Consider the following 16,767-nt stretch of genomic DNA (forward strand, 5'->3'; position numbering starts at 1 on the left):
GAAAAATATCAAAGGAATGGTAAAAAGGGTATTATTTGCAGTAAATTTTAACTACACAGGGTTTATTGAGAGTCCCAATTGGAGACCTCACAACAGTGGCGTAGCCAGGAATTTCGTTCGGGGAGGGGGGTTCAAAACCATGGGGGAAAACGTTCGAAAAACAGGGTAAAAAGTAATGGTTTTGAAACTAATTTTAACACTTTTGGGTCATTCCATTTCAAATCAACCAGGCCATGACACCCACCGACTTGGATTTTCATGAAACTTGCCAAGGTCATACATTCTGGTATAATTAGAAATTGTGTACAATTTTAGCCACCAATTTTCAATTGTTATATGAGCAATTGAAATTTGGGCGTGACCCCTAAAGTGCCGCAACGTGCAACACATGGTGATTTTTATTTTCATCCATAACTCCATTCCTGTGAGATGAAAAGGCATGATTTTTTTTCTAAAGATAAGTGATTCATAATGATCCCACGATTATCATTAAATATTCACTGCATGAAGTAATTCAGCTGCAAAAAAATAAAGTTTACAAAAAAATCTCGCTTGTTCCATTTTTCATTCTCAGCATCCACAGGGAAAGACCATGCGAATACAGACTCATGGTTCAGTTTAAAGTAATCATTGATGTATGAGCAAAGATCCTGATGAAAAAAAATCGTGAGTCCGGCGTTCCTTTTAGTAAAAAAAAAATATTCATGGTCACGGGAAAAAAAGGCTCTTTTTCAAGGCACATAGATATTACACAATTTAGGGGAGATATAAGCTTATACTCATGATTAAGCAATATTGGAGCATGCATTATCTCACTATAGCGTATGCTACTGACTCTTAGAGTAGGAAACACATAAGCAATCATGTGAATGTACTCCCCAACGTACTGCTAATTTCGTGCTTTCAGGACTATTCCTACTAGGCTATCTCTTCCATGGGTAATTGAATAGTATGGTATAAAATGTAAAGGCTGAAGAGAGCCATCAGAATGTTTTCTCCAATTTCAGTCTAAGTGAAGTAAATTAATTTCTCATTCATATGGTGCTGCCTTAGTGATATCCTGGTTGAATTTCAGACTAAGTAACTCATGTTTGTGTGACTGATAGCCAGGCTTACATTTTAACATCTCATTTGTATTGAGGTCTGTCTTGCCATGTCAGAGGTATCATTGTGCAAGAACTCAGTTCTCAATTTCACAAAAAGAGTTACACAAACACAGCCCAAACTTTTTATTTCTAAGAACTACCAGAAGTGGACAGAGATTTAATTGCCCTGCAGTGCAATATTCCTATTTCATCATTTTTGACTCTGGGCTCTCATCATCTTTATTGCTACTTAAAGAAATACGAACGTTATCAACTTAAATGCAGTACCCCTTTGCCATTCATAAAGGTCCTGTGAGGAAATTTCTTAGGACCATACCTCTCCTCTCTGGTCGTAGGTTCGAATCCCACCTGGGTAGGTGATCACTATCCAGGGCATGGATGTTTGTGTTGTAACTAGTTAATATTGGAAACCCTCGTTGTAAAAGGCCGTGCTGTTCATGGGGAAGTTGAAAATAAATAAATTACGATGAAAATTCTTTTTTATAATTTTTTCTATTCATGAATTATCCTGTGCAGTGACAGATCTTGGGTCAAAACACACACTAGATAAAAACGAAATTCTTGGAGGTTGCCTCTTTGTACAAAAGCATTTAGTTATATTTTTCTAATATATTCACCTACTTTAAAAAATTGAAATATAAATTAGCTCTAAACTTAGGGTATATTTGATATGCTTTTGGTAAGTTACAATCCTGTCGCAGATACAGAAAGGGTCTATCGGTGTAACCCCCCTTGGGTATCCAATTAACACTAGATAGAAGGGTAATTTTGTTCGGACACCCACTGCTGCTGGGAGGTTACCCCTCACTTAGCCCCCCCGTCCATATCCTGGATCCGACACTGATCCTGTGTATGCTGAAGAGGACTTATTATAGCTTCATTTCCTTGGAGGAATTGACACAATAGAATAATGTGTTTTAATCCATGGCGAATTTAAGCCTTACGTTGGTATTAAAAACTCCTCAATTCTATAGTTTCTGTGAGGCCAATACATGGGATGCAATGTAATATCTTCCTTGGAGGAATTGTTGCAATACAAATAATGTTTTGATCTATGGTGAATTTAAGCCTTGTGGTGGTATTAAAAACCCCCAATTCTATAGTTTCGTGATCTATACATGAGATGCAAGAAATCGTTACTAATGTGTCACCGACAGATGACCAATGGTGACACCTTCCTAAGTTATAAAGGTCGGTTGTATAGAAATTTCTTCCTGTTTCACTGGGATTCGAACTGCCTTCACATCCACCGAAATCGACATTAAAACATGCTTCAACTCGAAGGCCTATAGCTTTGGATAGTAGAGTGGAGCACACCCCATAATTAACCACGGGCGTATATTATCACACATTTTGGGTAGGTAGGCCAAGTTTCTTTCCCTGGGCTACCTTGCACTTTTGATTTGGGGTCTCCGAAGAACTCTTTGTATATGAACTCGGGACCACTCGATTGGTAGCCAAGCGTTCTACCCACAACTAGGTTACCACGCTATACTTTAATTGTGTAATATTCCAAATTTTCGCGAGATGAACATATTTAAGCTGTGGCCGAGCAGTAATTTTGCAATTCTTAACGCGCATGACAAACAAAAGGCAGTTTCAACTTTAAGATTCCAACGTTTGCAATAGGTAATGCAACCACACGGTAATCAAAATACTATTGCAGAATAGTCACTTTGAGTTTTAATTTCTTACTATCATGAAGTCTAGAACACAAATTCTGGTCAAAACGCACTGAGCTCATTGCATTTTGTATGCATGCATTTATCTAGCCCTACCCTCGTTTTCACATTTGCTTGAATACGTGGTCAATTAATTCATAGTTATTTCTGTTCACGCTGTTAACCCTTAAGTAATTTTTAAGCAGTAATAATAACACAACAAATAGGAATATGGATTGACAAAATTGTAACACTATGGGACACTATTGTAACAGTATTTAAAGGCGCACTCTTCATCACAATAGTATGATCAGATATAATAACAGACTTAAGAGGAATTACACATAATCTACCTTCTCAAGAAATGTGACTAATCAGAGGAAACAAATAAAGGGAATGATGACATCAAATCTGAAGCACCAGCATGACGTCATTCCTATCCTCCCTCTACCAACCTTTCACGACTCATTTCGGTGTTTCGGTTGGAAACAATTGATAGTGGAGGAGTGATGACGAAATTGTGAAAATTAGTGCAAGCGGTGCAAGCATATATAGGACGCTTTCCAGTGAGTTTATCCAGCCAATTTTCAGCTTTTTGCTAATCCTGTGTTAGATAAGATGTCAGGGAACTAAGAATGACTGCTATAAACACTCCAAACGTTGAACATTTCCCCCGCCGTATGTGTATGCAATGGTATGCAACTCTGTACGTCAACGCACTTATGTGAGTGATGAGCTTTCGTTCACCTTACTCGTTGTGAATTATCTTGTTACAAAGGTACTGAGGTGTGTTGCTATTCGTGAGCATAAATTATTGAACTAAATACTTCGGACTGAAAATAATTTGTGAAGATGGAAGAGAAGTCGCATGTGAAAGATCTCGATCAATGGATTGAGCAGCTGAACGAGTGTAAACAACTTGCGGAAATCCAAGTGAAAATTTTGTGTGACAAAGCAAAAGAAATATTATCGAAGGAATCCAACGTTCAAGAAGTGAAGTGTCCAGTGACTGTTTGTGGGGATGTTCATGGACAGTTCCACGATTTAATGGAACTTTTTCGTATAGGTGGGCGGTCACCAGACACTAATTACTTGTTTATGGGAGATTATGTTGACAGAGGATATTACTCGGTCGAAACTGTTACTCTTCTGGTGGCTCTTAAAGTACGATTCAAAGATAGGATCACTATACTAAGAGGAAATCACGAATCGCGTCAGATAACCCAGGTTTACGGGTTTTATGACGAATGTCTCAGAAAATATGGCAATGCCAGTGTGTGGAAATATTTCACTGATTTGTTCGATTACTTACCCCTAACTGCCCTCGTAGACTCACAGATATTCTGTCTTCACGGGGGCCTTTCGCCATCAATAGACACACTTGATCATATTAGAGCTTTGGACAGGCTGCAGGAAGTTCCTCATGAGGGACCAATGTGTGACTTACTTTGGTCGGATCCTGATGACCGTGAGGGTTGGGGAATATCCCCGAGAGGAGCCGGTTATACTTTTGGACAAGACATATCAGGATGCTTCAACCACACGAATGGACTCACCCTTGTGTCGAGAGCTCATCAGTTAGTCATGGAAGGATTCAATTGGTGTCATGACCAGAATGTTGTGACTATATTTTCTGCTCCTAACTATTGTTACCGTTGTGGAAATCAGGCAGCGATCATGGAGCTTGATGACACATTGAAATACTCCTTTCTTCAGTTTGATCCAGCTCCTAGAAGAGGAGAACCTCTGGTCACTCAGAGGACACCAGATTACTTCTTGTAATTATCAATGCTTGCTTTTCTACTCGGTATTTTCTGGTAATACTTCCTTGGCAGCCATTTGGTGAAAGCAGTACGGTGTTGAATGGTCTACTTTGAAGAAAGAGCTCGCCGTTGCTTTGGTATGATTGCCATATTTTGTTTTATCCTTTATACATCTTATCCTGATGGCGTCAGTAAATAGCTGCCCTGATCTGTTTGAATTTTCATCATGGTTATGTATTCATTGCAGCATTCTGATTTTCACCTACTTAATGGGTGCAAAGCCGCGGGCATGAATCCCGAATTCTGCAATGGCTTTTGCATGAATGCAGAAAGGCCTTTAAATGAATATGTACTTACTATAATGGCTCTTCATATCAGTGAAGTCTTGGTATATAGTGTTCCCTATCGTCGACCTACTGGAACTGCCAAAACTTAATAAGGGCTGATGATAAACAGTCAAATTTTCAATCCGGCGATTACTGGATGATTAGAACTTAAGTGTTCATTGCGAAGTGTTCATCTTATTCTAATTGTGCATGCAGTGGTATTTATAATATTATGGTACTGTGGCCTAAACGTATGTTGTTTGCACTGAGTACCTTATTGTTCTTGTTTCTTTCGTCAACGTTGCTTAGACCTCCAGTGAATTTGTGATACTGTATATGTGAGTGTAATTTATTCGAAATATCCAGTTCATTCAAAATATTTTATTAATTCATTTTCTCTGATTGACATTCTTGCATGTGAGTTGATGAATGGCAATGGGTCATTACGTTGGAGACTGAATATATTTGAGCTGTGATTTTTATTATCTATATACCATTTTTAATTTTTATGCCAATAAAGTTTCTATTCCCTACGCTTTATAGTCAGTCCCGTCTTTTATAAAGGCTTTCAGATGCCTTCAGAATTCGTGTATATCTACCCTGATTAGTATTATTGATGCCCTTGAGAGATTAATGCCATGTATTCCTTGGTTTTATTTTAATATTTCACTGTTATTTTAAACATTTTGAGTTTGGAAAGTAATTCTGAGAATCTTAACATTTTTGTTACGATATTGTTCCATAGGTGTTATTCTGTAAACTGCGGTGTATTTTCTGTTTTGCTATAATGAAAGCTTTGAAGTTCATTGAACCATGAATTTGGACCTGTGAAGGAAATAATCTTGATTGGAGCTTCCATGGCTCTTTTAGACAAAATTGACGCCTGCTGTATGCTGCTTATGTCAATTTTGTCCTAGAAATAAATTGTATAATAACGAAGTAGTTGTGCCTAAGAAAATCACATTGATGGAGTGGTGAACTTCCCTTTAGTCCTTATTGATCTCCTGATTTTTTAAAGGGATTTTCCTGTTCAATTTTAGCTTGATTACATGTTAATTCTTTTTATAAAAGTTACTAACTAGAGTACTTTTCACCGTCACTAATGTGTGCAAGTATGGGGATTCAGATATTAATTGTTTCTGTGGTGAAAAGTTGTTTGTGAATGGGCTCAAGATGGCTTGTATTTCTTTTTTGTGCCATGTCATATTGGATTAAGTCATAAGTGGAGTGAAGTGAGGTGTACTTAGTATTTTTACATAGTCAATCTTAAATGGGTTAAGATGTTTTTTTTGTAGCTATACTACTATATACTTGCACAATGGAGGCTTTATAAGTATATCCTGTAAGATTTATCCCATTGCCATGTGTTCCTATGATTGGATGAGTACAGCTTGCAGGGATTTCATCTTCAACAGTATAGGTGTAGCTTCAGATCTCATCTCTATGGATTGTTTTTCCTTTTCACCGTGTTATTGTCAAAATTTGCCTACTTTTGGATTGATTTAATGTAATGGAACTGTAAGGTTGCCCACAATAGATGTTGCCAGTATTCATCTTAAACCAAATTGTTTATTTCACGGGAGATTGACTGATATTCATGTTAGTGAAAATTGAAAGAAAAGCCTTTGCCAGTTTTTCAGAAGTATTACTGCTGAGAGGCTTTGGAATAATGAGAGCCCTAAGTATATAAATATTGCTTGGAATCATTGGAGTAGGATGTTTTGTTTTCTTGAACATATATGGCTTGAATATTTGTCATGTAGGTGCCTGCTACTTTTAAGCCATTATATTAATAATTTCATGGTGATGTAAGGAAATTTAGTTGGAGTGTTCTCATCAAGAAATGGAATAGATTTCTTAATTTTTAGGGCTTGGTTTGTCGTTTTATCCTGTCTATGCATTTTTTCAAGGGTGTTCAGTATCCTGTGTGCACAGTATAAAAGTCATTAAATTGTGATGTAAAGCATTTAAAAAGTTGAATCTGACTTTAAAAATGATTGCTGCATAATTGCTTTTTTCCTCCATCATGATCAATATTATATCATTTCGGTTCAATTTGATAAACAACTAAATTATTGTATTTAAGGTTGTAACTGTGATAATTAGGCCGTTTCAATTCTTAGTTTTCCTCCTTGACCCTTTGCTATAGTAAGTAAATTTGTCTCGTCCATTGATGCATTGCTTCAAGTGAACTTTTTTGTTTGTTCATTAAGGTCTTCAGTGATCTGTTTGATAACAAGTGAAAAATGTTTTTCCTTTTAAAAACATGTAATGGTGATATATGTTACAATAGAATGTATGCTATTCTTTTCATCATCCTTGTAAGTGTGTGTTTACTTGGTGTCCATATTAAAAAAATAAAATTATTATAAAATACACCCTCCTCATATTTATTAATTTAATTATGATATGTACACACTTGGCTTAAGAATAGGCAATACACACAGTAATATATGCATCATTAGTAAAATCTAATTAAAACATACTAATTAAAAATAGGAACCTCCGTAAAGGGTGTAGTACATTTTTGGACTATAAAACCATTTCTGATGCAAAAATACTTCCATAAAAGTATGGCATTAGTATTTGCAACTCAATGAAGTTTCTTAAATATCTATAGCATGCTTAAAGCATTATGGTGGTCATGCTTATGATGAGCTCAGTTTCATTATAGTTTTCACGTCAGCTATAATGTTCTTCATCACTTCAATGTTCTTGCATGTTATGACTTCTTATTCATGGTATGAACTTCACTTAAGTGTCAAATTTGTATTCAGGAGTGTCCAATAATGAACATTTGGTGCATGGTGGCATCAGTAAACATATGTAGCGACTGTTGATACTGCAAACCACAGACATCTAATCACCAGAACACCAAAGACACACTGGATCAACCGGTGCATGTAGTAAAATCTGCACATGGGAAAAGAAAGAAGAAAATAGAAAGATTTAATTTAAGGGACGATTAACAGTAGTTAGATAGAATTAATATTTTCCCTCCATTTTCTCAAGTACATTTTTGTTCATGTTTTCCTCCATTCTCATCTCTTGGATGGCATGTGAAATGGGGAATCCTGCAAATTTGGTTTATTGATACATTTTTTGCCATAACTATACCTATATCCTGATATATACGAGGTTTTTAACCATTATTTTCTTAAAATCAAAGTTTCTTCGTAGGCATTCCAGATTTGAAAGCACATATGTGATTCAATTGCTGTTAATCTTAATCTTTTGGTAAAGTTTATTGATTTGTTATTAAATTGATTAGCTAATCTTTAATGTAGATATGGGGTTTCCATCTTAGACGTACTTGTAAGCTTTATAATTACATAGGATATTGTAAGAGGACTGGATTTTTTTTACATTCACGAGTATTTTTACCATTCATTCTTTTGCCATAAATCGGGAATCAGCATTTTAAAATACAAATTCAAGAAAGTGCATGAAAATTGTACCTGAATGGTAGATATGATGCTAGTTTGTAAGTAGGAGTCTACTCTTTGGGGAATATTATGTACTTCATGATGTGTTACAATGGGTTTGACTTTCTCCAAAAATATTTTTTCCAGTTCTAATTTCTTAGCAGAATATATCCCATGAGCCTACAGCTGAAGTGGAAATTGCTGTGGAAAATTCACTAAGTGATAATGTAGCCCCATGTTGTATTGATGGCTTTCTTGTGGAAAGATTGTGAATTGAACACTGCTATCCTTTGCCATGTCTTGAAGTGTAATATACGTACTCCGCCATCAGGGCTTTGAATTTTAAAACTTTAAATAATTACATAACATCTGTATCATTGTGTATGATATCCCAAGACTAGATTGACTAAAGGCATTGCATTCACTCAAGTGATTGCACTCCTGTCATCAATACACAGCACTCAGATTAAGTTATTGCAATGGTTTCTTTGGGCATGAACTCTGATTAATAAGCTATATATATCCTATGCAAATGATACATTAGTATTAATTACATAACCATGAATATTAATCCAATAATTGGTATGAGGCCAATCATGAGGGTACCAAGTACAGCTTTTGAGAATTCAGTAAATTACTTGACTTCAGGTTGGGGGTGAACAGCCACTTTCTTCAGGTTGAAGTGTACATATTATGTATTTAATAATTTAAAAATGTTTCATCACCTTCTCCATCTCTTCTTGGCCTCTGGAAGGGTGCTCAAATCATCTTTCACGAGGTATATCCTGAGACCAAGTATGTGCTTCTGAAAATAACTATCCCAATCCATCTCATTCATGTCAAATTGGAATAGACTTTTGTCCATTGGGTCCAACCTGTTCCACAGGTCAACAACATTAGCATTATCGAACTTCCAGCACTGGGTACTGAAATATGAGATGACTTTGGAGAATTTGTTGATTTTTTGGTATATCTTGAGTAATCTGAAAAATAGAAAGGTGCAAAATGTGAATTTGAAACTTGCATTATAAGAGCTAAGTATTCGATACATGTATTCTGCCGTGATTTTCATCATACTTGGGACGTTTCCCTATGGCGTAGCCACAGATATCCACGATGAGTGCTGGTAGTAGATGAAGAAAGAGAACGTAGAGGTTGTGGATGAAGAGGCTCTTGTTTAGGGTGAGTGTGTAGTACCAAATGGAGCGCATGGAAGGCGTTCTCATTCCGTACTTGATGTTTAGGTTCATGAATTCTCCCCACGTGATCGGCCTCTGAACGGATGACACATAGTTGTAGATTTTCACATCTTTTTCTTTGGTTTCCTCTTTGGATTCATCCTTTGTCCTTGCGTTTATGATATTTTCTTCTTCCTCTGACTTACTCTCACTGAAACAAAAAAATAACGGTCGATAAGTTGGACTACGATGTAAAAAGATGTTTTAGTTCTGTTCAATCATTTTAGCTTTAATTTGCAGGTAATAGGTCATAAATGACATTTTTTATGGCCAGCCTAAATCATAATGGGTTGCGGATAAAACTGAATAATTTTTGCTCATATTTGAAACTGCAGCTTTTTCCTGTGAAATGTAGATGTTCCAATTAAGAAAAGAATTAGTTTGATATCAGAATTTAGCTCCTATTTTTTCACTGGTAGTTTGTTGTGATTTTCACGTTTTCCTGAGGCGAAGGCCATTCACGAGTTGACTACAATCTTTCTGCCAGCAACACTTATGTAACATTTAGAGTGTAGTGAAGTTTTAGCATGGAAACATTCTCTTGCTAGTAAGGTTAGTTCCAGCTATACCTTAATGCAGAGGTAGTTGTTTTCCTCCATCACCAGAAAATGTAATTGCACATAGTGCAAGCAAATGTACAAAGTTAAAACAAAATGTCCCTTGTCAACACAAACTAAAGAAATTAAATTATGTCTCCAATGAGATGGTTAAGCACGAGCAGTTGCATAAAAATAAAACAATAATGTAGAAAAGAAAGTATATAATAATACCAAACATTCAAAAGAGACAGTAACCCATTATTTCTTATTAATGTATTACATAGCAAATGCGGTTTTGTAAAGCATCACGAGCGAGGAATGTGAGATTCAAGATAAAAGTGGGGGGTGAAAAACTTGAGCAGGTTGAGCAATTCAACTATTTAGGCAGTACGTTAGAGGAAAATGGATACAGTAATAAGGACATCAGGAAGAGAATTGCATTAGCGAAAGAGGTGTTCATGAACAGGAAGGAGCTTCTGAGAGGAACGTTATGTAAGAGTTTAAAGAAAAGGTTAGTGAAGAGTTTGATTTGGAGTGTAGCTCTCTATGGTGCGGAAACGTGGACAATGAGGAAAGAAGACGAGAGAAGATTGGAGGCATTCGAGATGTGGGTATGGAGAAGAATGGAGAGGGTGAAATGGACGGAGAGGAAAAGGAACGGCGAAGTGCTGGATATGGTTGGCGAGGAGAGGCAGCTTTTAGATGAGATACAGAGGAGACAGAAGGTATGGATGGAGTTAGTGCTTAGGGTGGAGGGGATGTTGAAAAAGGTGTTAGAGGGTAGAATGTTAGGGAAACGAGGGAGGGGAAGGAAAAGAATAGGATTTTAGATAGATTGAAAGAGAGTAGGCCTTACAGTGAATTGAAGAAGGCAGTGCTCGAAGGAAAGGGAGGCTCCCAGATCACTTCTTGAGTACTCCATGGAAACCTACCTTAATTGGTAGAATACTATAATAATAATTACATAGCAATTTTCATTCAGAAATTCTTCTTGGACTTTGCACCAGGTTAATTCAGTTGTATTGGCCGATGTTTCAGGAAGTGACTTGTCTTCCATTCTCAAGGCATGCTACTGTCTGAATGTCCAAATTCACACTTAACCGAATTGACCGTTTGGTGAGTAAATCAATAAAAGTCAGGTGTCGTGTGATTGGTCTTTTGCCATTCTTTATGTACTTATGTTTTTTATGCAATTGATTACAAGTGTCCAAGTATTACTTAGATGAAAGCCAGAAAGTATCACGATTGAAATTTTTTGGATTGAGGCAAATCACGATGGTTTCCCTGATTATACGGTCCCAGTAGTGTTGTGAACAGTAAAGAATTTTTGCATCTCCCCATCTAATGACATGATCTTCATCTTGAGAATGGAAGACATCATTTTCCGAAACACCGACCAATAGGACTGAACGAAACTGGTGTAGAGCCCAAGAAGAATTCCTGAATATCATTCACCAGGAAAAATTTAAATCGTTCAACATTTTCATTGTTTTCCATGACATCTTTGGATCTTTTGCATCCATTCGGTTAGAAAGCAATTAGTTTTGAAGTGGGAAATGGGCTGAAAAGGGAAAATAGAGGACAATAGGAAAGGGGGGATATCCAAGGGGACTGACAGGGAAGAAATACCTTGGCAGATAATCAAATGAATGATTAATCAAACGGTGGGCAGTTGAGACTCTACTGCAGACTCCAACTATGCCTCAGTCAGAAATTCATTCTGAATGTGTATTAGTTGATCATTCCATCCGTGTGAAGACATTAATTTACTAGGTGCAAATAATTTTCATTTTTTGTCTGCTTCATTTCAATTAAATTTTTAATGGGGAAACTATTTCTGTCGCTAATATGGGTTAATGCTGAGGCAGCACATTAATATCTGACAATTGATGGGCTGTGTGTTACATCAAAACACTTTGTTGCCCATCTAGTCTTTTTAGGTTGATGGGGTCAGTGATTGGGGGTCAAGGTATGGGCGACAAAAGAGCTCATCCCAGGATTAGCAACAACCACGTGAATGGCACACATTCAGGATAGGGAGGATGGCTTCCTTCCCCTGTTACACCTCACACCACAAGGGTTTAATTTTTTAAGATTCTAACAACATTTTGCCTTAGGAGTGTTCATTTTCACAAATCTTTGCTTTTCTGCATGTTATTGGTCACATTGTGGCATAACAAAATTCATATTGATCTCCAATTAGTGTCTCTAAAAAGGAACAAATTTTAATTACGTTCCATGTATAAATGGAACTGATGGATGAATTTTTGAATGATATATTTCATTATTATTTGGCAGTTGGTGCTGTAACATAAAACAATACAATTAAAGGTAAAGATACCTTGGAAGGATGTAACTTGGTGCGGTCACTTTTGCATCAATAGGAATGATAGGTTTCAGATTCTGATACTCCTTGGCAGTAGCCCACGCTGAGGCTATGAGAGCTGCAACTGTCATATCTACTGGTACCATGTCAGCCACGATATTTTTGTCGCAGTGCAGCGTTCGAAGGACTCCTGTTCCAGCTCCCACTACAACTCCAGTGGGACCATAAAGGTTGTCGATCCATCCAGAAACTGGTTCCCTCCAAGTTGCTATAACTGAAAGGAGCAATTTTTTCTTGTCACTTAAATGTTAGTATTGGGGGAATGAATTTAATTGCATTTAATGCCTCTCTTTTACCATCTCAAAAATTAATCTCATCGAAAAGTCACTCTCCTTTTGACAATTTGTGCTTGGAACCTCTTTGGTATCCAACTCATTTCTGTCCTATCCACATATTTTTTTTTACTAAAAAGACATCATATAATGTACCTGAATAAAGTTAGGCCATCGACAAACCAATCAAATGTATACATATTTCATTGATCTGCTAGTTCATTAGTCACTGGCAAAAAGCCATTTAGAAGAGTGTAAATATATGAGATATATGCTTGCAATCATATATTTAAAGCAAAGGAGCACAACAAAGGTAGGTAAAGTTCTTTTAAGCCAACTGATATACCACTCAGAGACTACAGTACTATGCAACCTTACTCGCCGGGAACTGAGGAAAAACTTTTTGGTAGTTAATCAGAATGTTTTTTGAGTACCAGGCTTCTTAGGATTACTCTCTATGCTCAATTATTTCTACCTAGGCGAAAAAGAATAGGAATAATAAGTCTGGAACAAGTTCAGTTTTAGGAGGAATCACGCAAAAGTCATTCTTCTTACTCTTGAGTGATAGTCATGGTTACTGGTAATGGATTACACAAAATACACCATTTATAGAATTTTAAATTATACAATAAGCACTTACTTATAGCTGGTCGAAAGATGGTGATGGGTATGTCTTTTGCATAGGTCCGTATCATGTCCTCTGTTATTGCCTTGGTAAATGTATAAGTATTTGGCCATTTGCCAAGCATCCTGGAAAAAAAGAGGGTTTAAACAATAATGAATTAGGAAATATATTGCTAGTACCCACAAAATTATTGTGCTCAAAAGGAATTATTAGCTACTGTACCAAATAGGAATTGTGGCTAATCTATTCAACGGTGTTCGGCGAGATGTTGTGGAACATATTCCAATGATAAATGGAAAACCTTTGTGTATGTTCACAGTTTTTATTAGCGTACAATGTGTTTCAGCGAATCAGCTTCGCCATCATCAGGTACAAATACCCATTATGGCAAAGCTGATTTGCTGAAACATGTCGTATGCTGACAAAAACTGTGGACGTACACAAAGTTTTTTCATTTATCATTGTGGCTAATACTTATTCCAGAAATGACTCATGTTTGGGTCATCGGGTAAACCCATTAGAAACTATTCCAAAATTCATGTTTTGATATTTACATTACTATTTATTGTATGTCTTTAATTGAGAGGTTCTTCAAAGTAATGTTGGTTTTCAATTATTTTACAAAAACTGTTCCACATGATTGCACTTGGATTATTCCTGCCCAAGACACATGCTAAAAATGAGTGTTTACTGGCTGTCTTATTTGAATGAAAATGTATTTCTTTTATTAATTTATATTAATTTTTCCAATGCAAGATGGATCAGAAGTATTAAGGTTGACCCAAGCAGTGTAATTAGGGTTGTGTTGGTATTTAGCAATGCAACTTTTTTTTTATTTAACCACAATTTTAAGAAGAAAAATTTTGTCGGCAGCTAATGTCAAGGATTGATACTTTCTCTTCAAAGTCCCTTCAGAACTGGGAAAGGATTTCGTGCAAGTGACGTGGAAATGAACTTTAATCTGAGTGACATGTCACACATAATGCTACATTAAGGGTTGCATGTAGGCATTAAAACCTGTGTATACATTATGATGGTGATGGAGTTATTTTTTAAATAAACTAGGATTTATAGAATTACTCACAAAGGTGTCATTGCCTCCAATATGCTATCATCCAGGCACTCCACACATTGTAAAATATTGGTGTAATTCAGGGGAGGAACATAAAACCTTTCCTCTATTTGCTTTCGATTGCAATTTGAGTAAGCAGTGGAGATGTGAACAACGGACTGAAAAAGAGAAAAATCTGTGAAAACTTTCCGCTCATCATACAAGGTATGAAGTGTCATGTTTCTACCACATTTGGGTTAATTTGATGAGAATAGTTCTTCGATGATACCCATTTTGGAGCTTTACAATTGCCATTGGTGCAATTCTTCATTCCTCAGAAAGTATGTTGGGATAGTAAATGAGTCTAGGATTTTACTTCCAAATGTGAGAGGAGCTCGCATTCCTTTGCAAGTCTTGATATGAAGAAGTGTGGTTTTACTTTGTTGCTAGTACAATGATGCATGCACGAATTTAATCCCTTCTACAGACAGAATTAACCCATATGATAAAAACTCTTTCAATCTTGACATTCTGACTGTATTTCATTCTCACAAAAATCATGGGCATTATTTAAGGGTGACAGTTACCTCCACAAAAATTTTGTGAACACTAAATGAATATAAAATGCTTGAAGGCAAGTTGAGAATGCTGGAAATTGGTTATAGTGTAACAAATACCAGGGCCGGCCCTAGCACGTGCGGGGCTAGGGGCGAACCTTCAGTGTGGGGCCCTTCACTTAAAATATTAAACTCTATACCCTATCTACAAACTCGAGCATTTTGAATCCCTACCACTCTCTGGCTAAGGATGTGTTCCCCTCCCAAATTCAGACTTCGTAATTACGCCGTTATGATACCTTGATTCAAAACTATCGTATATTTTAATTTTTTTTTCACGAGCGCGGGGCCCCCAAAGTGCGGGGCCCGGGGCAGTCGCCCTGGTCGCCTCGCCCTAAGGCCAGCCCTGACAAATACCCAAACAAACTAGAAAAAGTGTTTTTCTGATGGTAATAATTTGAAATCAGGCATCATCAATAGATACTTGCCAAATACACTACTGGGCTCTGTTAGGAATAAAATATAATATTCATTATAAACTACTATATATATATGTTTATACTTGAGGATTTGAAGCTCTTCCTTAAGCACAGAATATGAATAAAATTTTGCTTTTGCTCCTTTGAAGTTCCCCCAAAAAGTCTAGGTACAACTCATTGCAAAATTGTGCCAACTGAATTAAACACACTAAGAGGAACAAGCTTTTATCAATACATGGTAGAAAAAGAGAAATGCTCAATGGAAAAACGCTTGTCTCAAATATGTTCAGGGAATACTGAAACTTATACTGTGAATACAACAAAATTATTATTTTGGGAGTCTCTATAGATAACGCTGGATACATACAAAAAAATGAGTGGTATATTGACAAGCAGTATTTTTGCAAAGAGTGAATTTACAATACATAAGGGAAAATTGAAGCAGAGAAAATTAAATCACATACCTTTAACTGTCTCATTTCACGGCAGAGATCGAGAAGATCTCTTGTTCCATGCACATTGATACCAACAGCCTGCCTGAGCTTCTCATCGAATCTCACCGTCGCTGCAGCATGGAAAACAACTCCAACCTTTTGACATAAAAGCTCTCTATCTGATATTGATAGTCCTAGCCCTGGCAGTAAACAATCTCCATTTATTGGAGTCAGTTTCTCCGTGAATTTAGGCCTCTGAGATCGGAGCTTATCAAATAGCTGAAATGGAAAAAAATGTATTGTTGGTTATAGTTAGTTATTTGTTATGAACATATTCACATCTTATTTAGTTCAAATGGAAATAATTATATTTGACACTATGACTTTTATTGAATTTTTAAAATGAAAAGCAAGTAAAGGTAACAGGAGAAGAGCTGAAAGTAAGTCCTTTTGCTATAGGTACCATTTGATACTTTAGCATCTATGTCATTGGCAAATCCATCATCAGTACACAGGTAAGTACTTAGCTAATATTTTAACTTAAATTATATTCATCAAATAGCATTCCAAAGAATGGTTGCAGTCCCTGTCACTGGAGTAGCTTATGTGTGCTACCTTGAGTGTCCCTTCAGTTTAGATCCCAAGGCCCCACAATGCTGTTCACAGCACACCCGGAGGTGGTATATGCCCCCTTGCCTACCTGCAATATTACTGCATGTCAAGGCTCTTTATAATTTAGAACTGGGCAAGACCGCTGAGTCCCCGGGGGAGGAGGGAGTTCAGGGGTTCAAAATTCCCTGTACCGTCTAAGAGATACAGTCTTAATTGAACCCCTCAAATGTATCTTCCAAATCCAAGTACCCCAATAATGGCTACGGCCGTAGAATTAGAATTTCTCTCATCGT

General features: G+C 36.7%; 2 protein-coding genes across 4 annotated transcripts in view; one reads left to right on the forward strand and one right to left on the reverse strand.

Moving 5' to 3' along the window:
* The first annotated feature begins 3,231 nt into the window (after positions 1-3,231).
* Positions 3,232-7,232, forward strand: LOC124154100 (serine/threonine-protein phosphatase 2A catalytic subunit alpha isoform-like). Its single transcript, XM_046527615.1, has 2 exons — positions 3,232-4,667; positions 4,778-7,232. Exon 1 carries the CDS (start codon positions 3,620-3,622, stop codon positions 4,547-4,549), a length of 930 nt encoding a protein of 309 aa, XP_046383571.1. The 5' UTR covers positions 3,232-3,619; the 3' UTR covers positions 4,550-4,667; positions 4,778-7,232.
* LOC124154098 (fatty acyl-CoA reductase wat-like) overlaps positions 7,220-16,767 on the reverse strand; it is a 35,630-nt gene continuing 26,082 nt past the window's right edge. For all 3 annotated transcript variants that reach the window (XM_046527612.1, XM_046527613.1, XM_046527614.1), the window contains exons 3-9: positions 15,893-16,141; positions 14,426-14,571; positions 13,357-13,466; positions 12,400-12,658; positions 9,359-9,670; positions 9,007-9,264; positions 7,220-7,769 (exon numbers count right to left, since the gene is read on the reverse strand). In XM_046527612.1, coding sequence (XP_046383568.1) covers positions 7,670-7,769; positions 9,007-9,264; positions 9,359-9,670; positions 12,400-12,658; positions 13,357-13,466; positions 14,426-14,571; positions 15,893-16,141 — 1,434 coding nt within the window. In that variant the 3' untranslated portion in view covers positions 7,220-7,669. The remainder of the gene's footprint in view (positions 7,770-9,006; positions 9,265-9,358; positions 9,671-12,399; positions 12,659-13,356; positions 13,467-14,425; positions 14,572-15,892; positions 16,142-16,767) is intronic.

The sequence above is a fragment of the Ischnura elegans genome, chromosome 2 (genome assembly GCF_921293095.1).
Source record: "Ischnura elegans chromosome 2, ioIscEleg1.1, whole genome shotgun sequence".
Classification (NCBI taxonomy): domain Eukaryota; kingdom Metazoa; phylum Arthropoda; class Insecta; order Odonata; family Coenagrionidae; genus Ischnura; species Ischnura elegans.

Excerpts from the sequence above, each read along its gene's own strand:
- LOC124154100 (XM_046527615.1), top strand. The coding sequence starts at position 3,620 with ATGGAAGAGAAGTCGCATGTGAAAGATCTCGATCAATGGATTGAGCAG.